At 41.4% G+C, this 17,155-nt stretch overlaps 1 protein-coding gene across 1 annotated transcript in view; it reads right to left on the reverse strand.

Moving 5' to 3' along the window:
- Positions 1–9,817: 9,817 nt before the first annotated feature.
- CHRNA2 (cholinergic receptor nicotinic alpha 2 subunit) overlaps positions 9,818–17,155 on the reverse strand; it is a 127,059-nt gene continuing 119,721 nt past the window's right edge. The window contains exon 7 of the mRNA XM_073624882.1: positions 9,818–10,377. Coding sequence (XP_073480983.1) covers positions 10,252–10,377 — 126 coding nt within the window. The 3' untranslated portion in view covers positions 9,818–10,251. The remainder of the gene's footprint in view (positions 10,378–17,155) is intronic.

Genomic DNA, 17,155 nt, shown 5'->3' on the forward strand with positions numbered 1-17,155 from the left:
TCAACCCTACTGTACACCATTGAGATGAATTGGAAAGCCAATTGTGAGTCAGATCTTTCCATTCAACACCAGTGCTTGACCAAATGGGCACAGATTCTCAGAGATACACTTCAAAATCTTGGGAAAAGCCTTCCCAGAAGAGTGGAGGCTGCTTTGGCTCCATTGGGAGTGTCTCCATATTAATGTTTTGGAATGAGAAGTCCAACAATCTCATATCTTTGTGAATGTCAGGGATTCAGAATGGCTACTACATGCAACTATTGCAAAGGGTTCAAGGACCATCATACTCTGGAAGATATCTGGTCATCTACAGCCAGATTTTGCCTGTGGGAAGGGCGGTGCATGGGACCGTGAAACTGATCTGCATTCTTCCAGGATCAGGTTCATAAGATATGGGATTTAGGGATTTAGGTTACAGGCAGCCAAGACTTTTCATGTTTGGGAGAAAATTTACACCGCTAACGAGGAAGGATCTGTCGCTTGAGCCTAAAAGTGAATATGTTCATGTTTGATTGAAGCGTCCATTTAGGAAGCTTTGACAGATAAAGCCCAATGTGATCAATGTTGAGTTTCTACAGATACAGGACCTTTTTAAATGTGTTTCTTTAAATGGCATTAGTTATTCTGATATAAATACGCTTGTATTGTATGTTAATTGTACCTTTTACATCTGTTGCAGTTTCTACTGCATATGTTGTTGCTATTACCGTCTGTGAATACCTTTGATTCTATGGTCTGTACTTAATATTCTTTAAAGATTTTGTAAATATATTTGTAATCTTGAAAATGTGCCTGGTTCTGTCTCTTTTTGATTAATTTGGGATATTATCATTACAGGTGTTTATTTAGTGGTAACAATGTATGCTGTGTTTTATATCCTGTATATTTACATCAGTCCCTGCTTCAAGGAGCTTACAATCAAAGATCCCTATCGCACATACATACTGTACACGTAGTAGGGACAATTTTGACAGGAGCCAATTAACCTACCGTCATAGCATTGGAGTGTGGGAGGAAACCCATGCAAGCTCAGGAATAACATGCAAATGTCATGCATATAGCATCCTGACCAGGATAGGTAATTATTACCGAGGGAATTGTGACAACAGTTTGGGTAAGGTCTTTTTCCGTTTCAGCATGACTGTGCCCCTGTGTACAAAGCCAGCTCCATAAAGACACGACATGTCGAGTTTGGTATGGAAAAACTTGTGTCCTGTACAGAGCCCTGACATCAACCCTACTGAACAGCTTAGGACCTCAGCCCCACTGAATAGCTTAGAACCTCATCCCTACTGAACACCTTCAGGCCTCATCCCTACTGAACACCTTTGGAGCTCAACCCTACTGAACACCTTTGGACCCCATCCCTACTGAACTTTTTGGACCTCATCCCTACTGAACAGCTTAGGACCTCAACCCTACCGAACAACTTAAGACCTCAACCCTACCAAACACCTTAGGAACTCAACACTACTAAAGACCTTAGGACCTCAGCCCTACAGAACACCTTTAAGCAACACAAATGGGTACAGATTTCCACAGACTCAATCTAAAATCTTGTGGAAAGTCTTCCCAGAAAAGTGGATGGGCATATTAATGCCCATTGTTTCCAAATGGGAAGTCCAACAAGCTCATATCTTTGTGATGGTCAGAAGTCCACAAGCAATACACATATTAGGACCAATTTATACTGGAGTGAATTAACTTATCAGCATAGCATTGGAGTGTGGGAGGAAACCCCCACAAACACAGGGAGAAGATGCAAACTCCATGCAGATAGCATCCTGACCAGGATAGGTAATTATTGATAAACTATGGACATGGACTATGGGTCCTGTTTGATGGGACTTGTCATTTCTGGTCAACTTAGTTACATAGTAGGTGAGGTTGAAAAAAGACACAAGTCCATCAAGTCCAACCTATGTGTGTGATTATATGTCAGTATTACATTGTATATCCCTGTATGTTGCGGTCGTTCAGGTGCTTATCTAATAGTTTTTTGAAACTATCAATGCTCCCCTCTGAGCCCACTGCCTGTGGAAGGGAATTCCACATCCTTGCCGCTCTTACAGTAAAGAACCCTCTACGTAGTTTAAGGTTAAACCTCTTTTCTTCTAATTTTAATGAGTGGCCACGTGTCTTGTTAAACTCCCTTCTGCGAAAAAGTTTTATCCCTATTGTGGGGTCACCAGTTCGGTATTTATAAATTGAAATCATATCCCCTCTCAAGCGTCTCTTCTCCAGAGAGAATAAGTTCAGTGCTCGCAACCTTTCCTCATAACTAATCTCCTCCAGACCCTTTATTAGCTTTGTTTCCCTTCTTTGTACTCACTCCATTTCCAGTACATCCTTCCTGAGGACTGGTGCCCAGAACTGGACAGCATACTCTATGTGCGACCAGACCAGAGTCTTGTAGAGCGGGAGAATTATCGTTTTATCTCTGGAATGAATCCCTTTTTTAATGCATGCCAATATTCTGTTTGCTTTGTTAGCAGCAGCTTGGCATTGCATGCCATTGCTGAGCCTATCATCTACTAGGACCCCCAGGTCCTTTTCCATCCTAGATTCCCCTAGAGGTTCTCCCCCCAGTGTATAGATTGCATTCATATTTTTGCCACCCAAATGCATTATTTAAAATTTTTCTACACTAAACCTCAGTTGCCATGTAGTTGCCCACCCCATTAATTTGTTCAGATCTTTTTTCAAGGTTTCCACATCCTGCTGTAAAGTTATTGCCCTGCTTAGCTTGGTATCGTCCGCAAATACAGAGATTGAACTGTTTATCCCATCCTCCAGGTCGTTTATGAACAAAATAAATAGGATTGGTCCCAGCACAGAACACTGGGGGACCCCACTACCCACCCCTGACCATTCTGAGTACTCCCCATTTATCACCACCCTCTGAACTCGCCCTTGTAGCCAGTTTTCAATCCATGTACTCACCCTATGGTCCATGCCAACGGACCTTACTTTGTACAGTAAACGTTTATGGGGAACTGTGTCAAATGCTTGAGTGGGCAATTTTTTAAACTGAATTTTAGGCAGGTAAACAATGATAACCATTTAATATGGAAGGAAGCTGTTACATTTATATTTACAGAGAACTAGTTTTAGCATCAAGGAGCATGCTGAGAGGTGAGTGCAAAAAGAGGACCTCATCTGTCTGTTACTGCTCCATCAATGTCCAATCACAGGCTGGGAGTGGGAAGGTGACCTAACTGTATTGCTTAGCCTCATTGGCAAAAAAGTTAGGTCAACATCAGGCTGTGTTGTGTGGCAAAGTTATGTAAATCTAAGGATTGGATGAACAGGAATACAAATCCTCTGGCAGGTAACATATCTTCCCTGTATGTATTATAACAGTGTATTCAGCTGTTTGCCTGGTGCTCGCCTTTGTATCCTGTTGTACGTTGTTTGCTGCCAGTGAATTGTGTTAGGACACAGTGGCTGTTCCGATGTTCATCTGGCCCAATAATGGCGGTTCTGCAAAGCATGCTTTTGTTCTGCTGCTCAGGGACCTGGAACCAAATCAGATGGAGAGATGTGGGAGCCAAATGTTCCTTTAATGAAAGGAGTCACCTCTCTATACCTGGTAACACAGCCAGGCTCTGCTGTTTACTGTCACATAGAATGACAATTATGGGGACAAGGAGTCACTGGAGAACGCACACATGATTGCCAAACTAAAATGGATTTATAATTGAGCATTCAAATTCCCACTGCTAAAATTAATAAGAGAGGAAAGGAAGTTTATTCCTCTCATCTTACTCTCTTCTTGTACCTTCCTTTTTCTTCTCCTTACTTCATTTTATCCAACTTTTTTAACATTTCTTTGTCCCCCCCCTTCTTTTCTTTCTCTTTTTTTAACTTCCTTCCATCTCCCGCTCCTTCCTTTCTTTCTCTTCTTCTTCCAACATTCTTTGCTTCCTTCTTTATTTCTCTTTTTCTTTTGTCATTCCATTGTACTTTTCCATCCTTTGTTCCTCGTGTTTTCCTCCTTCCCTCCCCTCCTCCTTATTTTCTACTTCTATTCTTTCCCGACCCACTCCCTCCATCTCTTCTAGCCTGCCTGCCTTCCTTCCTTCCTTCCTTCCTTCCTTCCTTCCTTCCTTCCTTTCTTTCTTCCTTCCTTCCTCTCTTCTTCCCTTCCCCCCCCTTCCCTAATTCCATTTTCTCTCCTTTTCTTTATTCCTCTCCTCCTCCCCCCCTTCCATCCTTCCGTCCTTTCTTTTTTACACCCTCCCTTCCTACCATTTTCCCTGTAAGCAAGTAAAGGCGCAAAAAGGCTGGGCATTCCTATGTTCCCATTATGTAGATGGCAAGAGGTAATTATGACTAATAAAGTCCATAAGAAGTCTATGTGGGCAAACAGACTCAATAAAAAATTCAAAGTCCACACAGATGGCTGCCTTCCTGGAAGAGCTGAACCTAAGCCCCAAAAATCTGCAGAAAAAACACACTGCAGAAAAAACACAAGGAGAGGAGGCGCCTCTAAGTGCAGTATTTAAAACCAGATTTAATAAAAAACTCTGTGCAGAACACTCACATTTAGTAGAATAACATAAAGCATGTAATGTAGTTAAAATCCAGGGAGAGGGGGGTCCGTCAGATCCATCACAACAACGCTGGGTCCTGCTATGCGTACGGCTGTGCTTGAACACCGCTGAAGCCGGCCGCGGTGACGAAATTCCAAAGCGAGGCCTGGGACGCTGATGGAAGGCAGGCGCGGAGCTGTGACGTCACTGGAATGCGACGCGTTTCATGAGCGTACGGGCTACGATGTCACAGTAGCCGCGCTCCTTCATCAAAGCTCTTTGAGCTCTTTGAGCTTTGATGAAGGAGCGCGGCTACCGTGACATCATAGCCCGTACGCTCATGAAACGCATCGCATTCCAGTGACGTCACAGCTCCGCGCCTGCCTTCCATCAGCGTCCCAGGCCTCGCTTTGGAATTTCGTCACCGCGGCCGGCTTCAGCGGTGTTCAAGCACAGCCGTACGCATAGCAGGACCCAGCGTTGTTGTGATGGATCTGACGGACCCCCCTCTCCCTGGATTTTAACTACATTACATGCTTTATGTTATTCTACTAAATGTGAGTGTTCTGCACAGAGTTTTTTATTAAATCTGGTTTTAAATACTGCACTTAGAGGCGCCTCCTCTCCTTGTGTTTTTTCTACCATTTTCCCTCCTTTCCCTCTCTCCCATCCTTCCTCTCTCCCCCCTTCCTTTCTTCCTCTCTCCCATCTTCTCTCTCCTCCTACTTCCTTCCTTCCTTCCTTCCTTCCTTCCTCTCTCCCTTCCCTTCCTCCTTCCCTTCCTACCCCCTCCTTTTCTGCCTCTCTCTCTCTTCATTCCTCCTTTCTTTCATTTTCCCTCTTTTCCATTCATCCTTCCTTCCTCTCTCCTTTCTTTCCCCTCTTCCTTCCTTCCTTTCTCCTTCCTTCCTGTTTCCTATCCTAACGTCCTTCCCTCCTCCCTATCTTTTCTTCTCCCTCCCTTCCTTCCTTTTTTAATTCTCCCTCATTTCCTTTCTTCCTCTTTTTTTCCCCTCCCTCTTTTCGTTCCTGCCTTTTTTACTCCCTTCCTGTTTCTCTCCCTTCCTTTCTCCCCATCTTCCTTCCTTCTCTCCCCCCTTCCTATCTTCTTTCCTTTTCCCTTCTTTCTTTTCTTCCTCCACCCTTCCCTTTCACATCTCCCTCCCTTCCTTTGTTTCTCTCTCCCTTCTTTCTTCCCTTCCCTTCCTTCCTTCCTCCCTTTTTTTTTCTCTCTCATTTCCTTTCTTCCTCTTTTCTTCCCACCCTCCCTATTTTCCTTCCTGCCTCTCTTACTCCCTTCCTGCCTCTCTCCCTTTGTTTCTCCCTATCTTCCTTCACTCCCCCCCCCCTTCCTATCTTCTTCCTTTTCCCTTCTTTCCTTTCTTCCTCTATTCCACCATCTTTCCCTTTCCCATCTCCCTTCCTTCCTTTCTTTCTCTCTCCTTTCTTTTCCCTCTTCCTTCCTTCCTTTCTTCTTCCTTCCTCCTCCCTTTTTCTTATCCTAACATCCTTCCCTCCTCCCTATCTTTTTTTCTCCCTCCTTTCCTTCCTTTTTTAATTTTCCCTAATTTCCTTTCTTCCTCTTTTTTTCCCTCCCTCCCTCTTTTCATTCCTGCCTTTCTTACTCCCTTCCTGCTTCTCTCCCTTCCTTTCTCCCCATCTTCCTTCCTTCTCTCCCCTTTCCTATCTTCTTTCCTTTTCTCTTCTTTCCTTTCTTCCTCCACCCATCCCTTTCCCATCTCCCTCCCTTCCTTTGTTCCTCTCTCCCTTCTTTCTTCCCGTCCCTTCCCCTTCCTTCCTTCCTCCCTTCCTGCCTCTCTTCCTGCTGTCTTTTCTCTCTTCCCTAGTGGCCAAAATGAAGATTTTTAAAAATCCAAATGTGTCAAAATTGAACACACTTCAAAACTTGGCCATTTTAACAGTTATTATGGAACATACGTATGTGTGGTGGTTTTGATGTGTTAGAAAATATTGGGTCAACCATGGCCATATAGATTTATCAGCCTCAATGAGAATTTCTTTTATTCATGTTTAAATAAAAGAGTAAAAAATATTTTTAACATTTGTGTTTTGGTGCCCTAAACATTCATTTTTTTGTAACAATTATCAGAGATGAGGCATCCTGACAGTCATTGGACTGTATTTATTATCTGACATCAGCCTAATTATAATACCCTTCGCAAGAATTTGCTTTTCAAAAAAAAAAAAAAGAAAAAAAGAACATGACCCCTATACCTGTAGCATCTGCCAGAGACTTGAGTGGACTAGGGAGGTAGGCAAGTTCTTTCTGATTAAAGGCTGGAAATAAATCAGAGATTCTGATGCTGGTTGAGAATGTTAGACCTGCATACTGATTACAATATACACTGTACTGTACATCTTCAATATTCCTATCCAGGTTGTAGAGAAAGGAAAAATGACCACTAGATGGCAGTGTTTACTCTGATAAAAAAAAAAATATTATATATATATATATATATATATATATATATATATATATATATATATATATATATATATATATATATATACATATACATACATACATACATACATATGTATACTGTGCATTGTCCTCTGTACAGCATAAAACAGAAAAACCTTGGGCATGCAAAAGCAACTGTCTAATGCGAATGCAATGGATTCCAAAAATTCTTCATCAAACTGGAGGTAAAAAAAAGCAAACAACATTTAAGATGTGCTGAAGAAACTTCCTTTGTTAAATTGTGGTTAGCACAGGAATGTGTTTTTTTTTAAAGAAATAGAACTCTGTTATATTTGTATCCCTTCCTATCGCTGCTCATTATGATCCATAAGATCTATCCATACACCAAGATACAATGTTTACTGAACGTCATTGTTCTAAAGGCATTTGTGTATTGAACCCAAACCCCATAGAAAACAACAGTAGTCAAATAAAAAAATACACATTTTCTGGCTAATAGGAATGGGGGTGTCAAAAATAGCATATTGGGGTGGGGTGGGCATTGCACTAGGAGACTAGCAGCAATGTGTATATATATATATATATATATATACACATATATATATATATACACACATATATATATATATACACACATATATATATATATACATATATATATATACATATATATATATATATATATATATATATATATACACACACACATATATATATATATATATATATATATATATATATATATATATATATATTAATTCCATTCAGTGAGGAGCTTAAAGCCAAGCATGCCCAATTCCTTTAAATAACATGCCTGTAGCGCGCCCTGATCCTGCCTGTGATGAAACACATTTCTGTGATGTACTGACGGCAGCACTGACATTTACAAAGGAAAAAATATTTTATATATTGCCTGCAAATTATATTTTCCTGCTGGGTTCTTTAGAGGCTGGCAATGAAATGCCATTTTCTGGCAATTTTAACTAAATAAACAAAATATTTAAAGTATTTACTAAAAAAATATTTTAAATTGCCTGCAAATGACATTTTCCTGCTGGCTTCTTTAGAAGCTCGATATTAAATGTCATTTTCTGGCAATTTTAACTAAATCAAAAAAGATTTAGTTTACATATTTACTACAAAAAATATTTTAAATTGCCTGCAAATGACATTTTCCTGCTGGCTTCTTTAGAAGCTTGAAATGAAATGTCACTTTCTGGCAATTTTAACTAAACAAAAATATTTAGTTAAAATATTTACTAAAAAATATATATATTTTAAATTGCCTGCAAATGACATTTTCCTGCTGACTTCTTTAGAAGCTGGAAATAAAATGTCACTTTCTGGCCATTTTAACTAAATAAAAATATTTAGTTAAAATATTTACTAAAAAAAAAAAAAAAAATTAAATTGCCTGCAAATTACATTTTCCTGCTGACTTCTTTATAAGCTGGACATGAAATGTCATTTTCTGGCAATTTTAACTATCTAAAAATATTTAGATAAAATATTTACTAAAAAAAATAAAATTTAAATTGCCTGCAAATGAAATTTTCCTGCTGGCTTCTTTAGAAGCTGGAAATTAAATGTAATTTGCTGGCAATTTTAACTAAATAAATGTCACTTTTACTGTAGCACATCCTGGGGCAAAAATGACCAACATGTTTGAGTCTCTCCCCCCCAAATTGCATACTCTTTTAGTCTAGTATGGATTTAGAGGTACCCCATGCAAACAAAATACATGTGTGTGTGGTTCCCCTAAACATCTATGCCAAACCCTTAATCCTGGCATACAGCCTGTCTGGCAATGAAGGGGAGGGGGTGAAAATGAACTCCCCTTCCCTCCTAAACCATAATAGGCCACATGCCTTAACATGGCGATGGTGGGAAGGGGGGGGGCGGGGGATGCCCTGCGCCTGCTGATTACAAGGGCCTCTTCCCCACAACCCTGGTCCAGTGGTTGGGGGGGGGGGGGTCTGTGAGTCGAGGGCTTATCAGAATCTGGAAATCCCCTTTAAAATAAGGGATCCCCCAAGATACTGCTTCCCCCTATGTGAATGAGTAGAGGTACATAGTACCCCTACTCATTCACACACAAGAAAAAATATAACCTAGATATACCTAGAGGGCGTTACAGTATGTGCAGCTAGAGAGAGTTGCACATCACTAGAGGGAGTTGTGAACCTTTAGGGGGAGTTGTGTACCACTTGGAGGAGTTGAATACCAATAGTGAGAGTTGTTTACCACTAGGGAGAGTTGTATACCACTAGGGAGAGTTGTGTACCACTAGGGAGAGTTGTGTACCACTAGGCAGAGTTGTGTACCACTAGGCAGAGTTGTTTACCACTAGGGGGAGTTGTGTACCACTAGGGGGAGTTTTGTACCACTAGGGGGAGCTGTGTACCAGTGGTAGGAGTTGTATACCAATAGATGGAGCTGTTTACCACTAGGGAGAGTTGTGTACCACTAGGGGGAGCTGTGTACTACTAGGGGGAGTTTTGTACCACTAGGGAGACTTGTGTACCACTAGTCTTATTAGTATTTTTCTCACTTTTGGGGTTTGCAATGCAGGAAGATTCTGCTGAAGCTGAGACTGTGGCGAAGTATGAATAATTCTACTGTAGATCACATTTCAGATAAAATAATGTTTGTAAATGTTGTTGCTCATTATGGTCATGGACAGGTATCGGTTCCATCTTGGAATATTTCCACATCCAGATGATTGGAGATAATAAATCCCTGAACCAGTTCACTACCGATATGATGAGCACAGACAGGACTATTAAACATTCATATTCACTCCATCAGTCAACACTGCCAAAGACATTTTGAGGCCAGATATTAAGTTTAATATTCTTTACTAAGTTGCAAAAAGATTCCTTGCTCTAAAACCGTCAGGACCCAAACATTCTGGCTAACAGATCTCACACTGACAGTAATGTTGTAGTTAAAGCCAAGGCACATCAGCCCCACAATTCTTCCCTCAATTCCCAGATAAGCTAATTTTTTTCCATTACGGCTAAAACCTCACAAAGCAATTAGAAAAATGGAGGAACCAGATTAACTAATCTCATTCATTTTTTTTATTCATGAGCAAAATTGCCTTTGGGGCTAACCATCCCATTGTTCCTCGGGGGCGGAGTCAGTGGTGCATGCTTTTCAAAGCCGCTGAGTCCGAGGAGCCTGAGATGCGAGCTGCATTGTCCTCCCCGACATCAGCTCTTGCTAGAGGCAGGAAATGAAGATGGGCCGAGCAATTGTGATAAAATCCTAGATCATCCCAGCCAAGAAGGGGGGCAGAAATAATCCCACTGTTCCTAACAAACAGACGATGATGAACATCCACAGGAATATCCGGTCTATGACCATCGCCACGTACTTCCAGTCTTCTTTCACCTAGGAAAAAAAAGAGATAGATTCTTTTAAAAAATAGATTCGATTAAAAAAATTGTATAAGCTGAAAAGGGAACATGTCACAGCATCATTTCGGGCACTTCTATAAATGTATTAATTTTGAAGGTGAAGGTTCTGAAGCTTGTCATCTTGGTCTGACTACTTAGTACAAGTCGCTGACCTGGAATGGTCATGTAGCTAGTTAGGTTCTCATGCTTGTTCCAAGAAAGGAAACATTTAGATATGTCTAATTAAGACACCTTGGCGTGTATTTATAAAAATGCCAGCAAAATGGAATGTTACTAGGCTATTTTTCTAGGTCAGCTGTTTTTCATTCATAGGAATAGCTTGAATCGGGAAACTACCACATTATGGCCACTAGATAGGGCTGTTGATATAAATACTTATTTAGTATGATTGTTAGCTCCCTCTAGTGGCCATACAGTAGTATTTCCCTGATTTATGCTATCCTTATGCTGTATGTACATTGAAGATAAGCCACAGACCCTAACTATGGGCCAGATAAAATCTTGTAATGGGCCACAGTTTGGAGACCCCTAGTCTAGATTGTTTCTGTGGTCATCATGAACAAAGGTGAAGTTGCCATATTGCTAACCTTTTTTGGAAAACAATGCTCCAGTGGATAGCCAACCTAATTGGTAAAGACGTAGAGCTTTTGCCATGGACAGCCCTGTCCATTACACCCCCCCTCCCACCATTCCCCAGGATACCCAAGCCCCAGAGGAGGATAAACCATAAGAGGATTACACTTCAGTTTTAAGGGTTACCCCTCCCCTGTTTAACACTACAGCAGAATATAAGGACCCAATTTGGCTAAAGTGGCCCCAGTACATCAGTACAGGCATAATTGTAAGAATTTCTACCTACTTATCACCATAAGGGAATTTGCCCCATGGGAAGGTACACAGTGAGATAGGCCACCCCAAGCAACCAAGCACACCCAGGAGGAAGGTGAGAGGTGGTGATGACCTCCAGTGTGCTTTATAGGATATGCTGCCGGTAAGTGTTGACTTCATCTGCATACCGTGTTTACCTGTTCACATAAATCCAAAACTTTCTTTAAACTTAAACATGTACCAGGTGCTTCTAGGCAATGTAGAACACTGAACACCAAAGGCGGGAAATGCATTCATTCCAGCAGCAAGGCGAACAATTGATTTTATTGTACTCTTTTCATCAGTATAAAAGCTGCTTTAAAGAGGATTTCATTGAAAACTTGGCCTTGAGTCACATATTCTGTGGCGGGGAATGATTCATGTGCACTTACCCTCAATTGAATATGTGCTTATTCATTGCTTCTAAATCTCACCCAAAAGACTGGTCTGCTCCATGAGCATCTCCGTGAGCTGGTATAGAATAATGTAGACCTGTATTCCTACCAGCAGAGTATATCTGAGGTTTCTTAGAATTCTCAGCATCTTTAACCTAATTTGGACTTTATGTTTTTTTTTCTATAGGACTCGTCCCTACCACTTTAACCATATAGGCGATATAAGCATTTGTCACAGGCCAACTGATTCTGGAGACCCTCCAAACCCAGGACCATTTCTATCCCTGGGTGAGGTGTCAATGCCTGAGAGTGGCAGGCGGCTCAGGGAAAGAAAAGATTTAATTTATTGTAGAAGCATGTGTAAGAAACCCCTGAGTCACCAGACTTTAGATCTTGGCATCCCAGCTGCATGAGCATGCAAGAATTTTGGTGGCTCATTTCACTGCAAGTGGCGACAGGATAGCCTCACTATGTCTATGAGGGGCCTCGTTTATTCAGGTCATGGTATATCTAGTAGTAGTTGGCCACTTTCATCTGGACTAGTTCTGTAATGTTGAAGACATTTCATAGCTTACCAAGCCACTTCTTCAGCTCCCAGAGCAACCAGGCTAAGCCTTTTTACCCTAGAGAAGCTGTTAAAATAATTTCAAGGTATCGGGGAACCCTTGCTAATTTTGAATCATCAGTGTTTAGTGGGAAAATTGTCCCTTACATTGGTGATCAGTGGGAAGAATTCCTCTTACATTAGTGGTCAGTGGGAAGAATTTCCCTTATATTGGTAGTCAAGAAGAAGAATGACCCTTATGTCAGTAGTCAGTGTAAAAAAATGTTTTTTACATTGGTGGTCAGTGGAAAGAATGCTCCTTACATTGGTGATCAGTGGGAAGAATGCTTCTTACATTGGTGATCAGTGGGAAGAATGTTCCTTACATTGGTGGTCAGTGGGAGGAATTGTCCTTACATTGGTGATCAGTGAGAAGAATGCCCCTTACATTGGTGGTCAGAGGGAAGAATTTCCCTTATATTGGTAGTCAATAAGAAGAATGACCTTTCCGTTAGTAGTCAGTGGAAAAAAATGTTTTTTTACAGTGGTGGTCAGTGGGAGGAATTGTCCTTACATTGGTGATCAGTGGGAAGAATGCCCCTTACATTGGTGATCAGTGGGAAGAATGCTCTTTACATTGGTGGTCAATGGGTAGAATGTGCCTTATGTTGGTGATCAGCGGGAACAATGCTCCTTACATTGGTGGTCATTGTAAAGAATGTCCCTTATATTGGTGGTCAGTGGGAAGAATGTTCCTTACATTGGAGATCAGTGGGAAGAATGTCTCTTACATTGGTGGTCAGTGGAAGGAATTGTCCTTACATTGGTGGTCAGTAGGAAGAATGCTCCTTACATTGGTGGTCATTGTAAAGAATGTCCCTTATATTGGTGGTCAGTGGGAAGAATGTACCTTAGATTAGTGGTCGGTGGGAAGAATGTCCCTTATAGTACATTGATGGTCAGTGTGAAGAATGCCCCATTATATTGGTAGTCAATAAGAAGAATGTCGCTTACATTGGTGGTTGGTGGGAAGAATGTCCCTTACAGTACATTGGTGATCAGTGAGAAGAACGCTCCTTGCTCCTTACATTGGTGGTCAGTGGGAAGAATGTTCCTTACATTGGTGATCAGTGGGTAGAATGTCCCTTACATTGGTGGTCAGTGGGAAGAATGTCCCTTACATTGGTGATCAGTGGGAAGAATGTCCCTTACATTGGTGACCAGTGGGAAGAATGCTCCTTACATTGGTGGTCAGTGGGAAGAATGCTTCTTACATTGGTGGTCAGTGGGAAGAATGCTTCTTACATTGGTGGGTAGGATGCCACCTTTGCACAAGGCTAAAAAGATCATTAATGGCATGCTGCTAGCTTTGTAGCATTGGACCTGGAACTATAAAGAAATTAAATGAGTGGTCAATCAGCCACAGCTAAATGAACCTCTAGCAACCTCTGAAGGAACACTAGTTAAAATTGGTAGTCCTAGAGCAGCGCTTTTTTACCTTTTTTTTAGTCAAGACACCCTTTAAAATGAACTCCAGGCACACCATTATAAAAAGGTAAAAAAACTAAACTAATAGTTTTACACATCGCAGCAGCATCCATACACAGGGCCACCCTGTGTAAAGGTGATTCATTCCCCTACCTTTGGCACATTGGTACCAACTTGTATTCTAGTTTTTCTCTTCTCCCTAAGATTCTCTCCCTCACTCAGCTAACGAGACCTCAGTGCTGACAGTGGGGCATAGGGGAGAGGCAATCAAGGATGCGGTATAGATGCCTGACGTCCTCCATATCAACCAATGACATCATCGGTTGATATGGGCAGTGCCTGGCCCAAACGGCGCCCATGCTGCACAATAAAAAACTGGGGATTTGTGTAACAAAAAGGCAAACTTGATCCATTAGCTGGCTTGTTAGCAATTTGTGGCAATTTATAGGCATTTTGCCAAGGCACCCTTGAAGAATTCAGAAGGCACCCAAGGGGGCCACACCACCTTCATTGAAAAAGGTTGTCCTAGAGTATCAAGAAGATACCCGTCAATGCACTGAGGCAGAAGCTTGTAAATCCTACAGACCCAACACCCAAACACAAGCAGAGTAACTTTGTATATGCAGTGCAGTGGACTGAGAAATCAAAAGACCTGCAGATTGGGTAGACAAAACAACCTCTCAACAAACAAAGGACCCAACATATATGGGCAAATTCTACAGGTCATGATTTAGCAGTCTTCCTACACCTTAAGGAGAAGGGACAATCTTTGGAGGACAGTGGGGTGCACATTTAGGACAAAGGGGGCAACTGGTTTGCCATATGCATGAAAGAGGCCATCTATGTCAAAATTCATCAACTATCCCTGAACAGGTTGGGGTCTTCAACACCATTTGACAAGACAACAATCTGCACCTTTACCCATGAAATTCCAGACATTAACACCTATGCAGATTTCCTGATATCAACAGTGGAATTACTCAACTACAACAGAGAGGTTCCTCAGCTTTCGCACATCCCATTCTTTTATTGGAAAATCAAAATCCCTGCATTCCATGGTGACAGGATTAAGGTAGCTTACGGTGTGGATATAAATGTTGTGGTATCTTCTTGATACTCTAGGAACTCAAAAAATTATTTGATAAGCTACAAAACATCTTCAAAATTAGTCAAAGGTATTTTATTCCAAATTCAGTGAATTCATAAAATAATTCACCAAATCTGAAGTTTGAATCCAACTGCAATAAAGACCATAGGGTGTAAATTAATGTTAATGGTCATGTAGGGCCCTCTGGAGGACTGCTAGGCAACATGATGTCACCCAAGTGGCAGAAGGAAGCTAGGAACACAACACCGGTGGGGGACATTTGTCAATGTCAAAAAAAAAAATGGTTTGGGGGTTCTTTTCATTCGGCTTTAAATGTGACATAGAAAGTACAAAAACTAAGGTTTGAGGGGCAGCTTCAGTGACGGCATTTCCTAATAATGGTGGGGATCCTTCTACTGCCCATAACAGTTTCACAAGTTGTAGCCCTATGTAAGGATACTTTAATTGGTGCTCCTCAGAGCTACTGTAACATAGCAACATGCTGGCACCCCTCCTCCTTTCATCCTTCTATAAGCCCGAAGAAAATCCCATATAATTTAGAAAGGGCTGAAGTTCTAATTTTTTGGGATTCACCTCCTTATGAATTGCATGGCTGCTCTTGGACCTGTTTGCACTGCCAACAAAGAGGTTCCTCTGGCCAGTTTACATTCTTTCATACCTAGTAGGGGCTGCAGGTCTATTTATTTATTTATTTATTTATTTTTTAGGAAAGAAACAACCCTTTGGCTTGTGTTTCCACTCTTAAGACTGTTGGCATTGCCACCAAAATTGACATCGTCACCAACTGTGGTGCCACTGGTCAATTTTTAATGTCACATATATAAGAGCCACATATTTTTAAAAACCTTGCCTTCAAATTGAGATATCACAAGTAAACTTTTCTCTCCCATAAGTAAGAAGCCTAAAGGGCTAAAGCTCTAATACATTTAGAAAGACATATCCATGTGGCAAATCTCTCTGCTTTTAGGTCTGTTGGCATTGCAAACAAACAATCTGTTGTGCCACTGGCTAGGCTAGGGCTGTAGCTTTAATTTTGTTTTAGAAAGACATCTGCCTGTGCAATTTGCATTTTCCTGTTGGGGTTGCCATCATGCTGTAATGCCACTGGCCATTTTTTATCCTTCCAAACTTAAGGGCAGAAGATCTAAGTTTCCTGTGGCTTGTGTCTCCGCTTTTAGACCTGTTGGCCATCAATTTGTGGTGTCCCTGGCCAATATTTACCTTCCCAATGCTAAGGGGTACAGCTCTAAGCTTTTTATAAATACACCCTACTGTGCCCTCTGATCTGTCCAAATCTAAAATAAGGTACCTAGCTAGCTAAAGTGTAGAGTTTACCTCCCCTCTGTAATCAACATAACTCAAGCACAGTTTACTAAATCACCTACCCTCTTAAAACGAGGAAGTGACTTATCCAGATCCTACACTTTAATGGTTGTCATGAGGTTCTAATCAGGCGGAGCAGAGCATTGTGGGTCAGCATCAAATGTTGATGGCCGCAAATTCACCTGGAATTCAAAAGTTTGACTGAATCCAAAAGTAATTCCTAATCCTCACTTTCAGAGGCACCACCAAAGTTGTTGCAAGTATATGTGGCGTCATATGAAAGTATATAATAGGTATTGGGCCACATATTGTAGATTATAATGGGTGATGTAGTGACAAAACAGATGTTGCCATAATAAATACACCATATGACCAAAAGTTTGTGCACACTTGACCATCACACCTACTATATGGCCAAAGGTATGTGGATACCCCTCCAAATAATTCAAGTCAGGTGTTCCACAGCGTACATATAGACAATTGTGCTCTTCCAAACTTGTGGTAACAGTTTGGTGAAGACCCTTTTCTGTTCCAGCATGAGTCTGTGCCCCTGTGGAGAAAGTAAGCTCCATAAAGACATGGTTTGATGGCTTTGATGTGGAGGAACTCAACTGGCAGCCTTGATCTCAACCTTACTGAACACCTTTAGGATGAATTGGAATGCCAGTTGTAAACCAGGTCTTCTCATGTGGAGAAAGCAAGCTCCATAAAGACATGGTTTGATGGCTTCGATGTGGAGGAACTCAACTGGCAGCCTTGATCTCAACCTACTGAACACCATTAGGGTGAATTGGAACACCAGTTGTGAGCCAGATCTTCTCATCCAACATCAGTACCCGACTTCAACCCTACTGCACATCATTGTGGTGAATTAAAAAAATTATTTTGTAACCCAGGTTTTTTTATCCATCATCAGCACCAGTGGCATCGCTATGAGGGTACGGGGGGCGCGGACCGCACCCAGGTGACACCTGCCAGAGGGATGACACCATCAAGTAGGAAGTGATAACCGGTCATGATGGTGTCA

Source organism: Aquarana catesbeiana, linkage group LG04, assembly GCF_042186555.1.
Source record: "Aquarana catesbeiana isolate 2022-GZ linkage group LG04, ASM4218655v1, whole genome shotgun sequence".
Taxonomy (NCBI): Eukaryota; Metazoa; Chordata; class Amphibia; order Anura; family Ranidae; genus Aquarana; species Aquarana catesbeiana.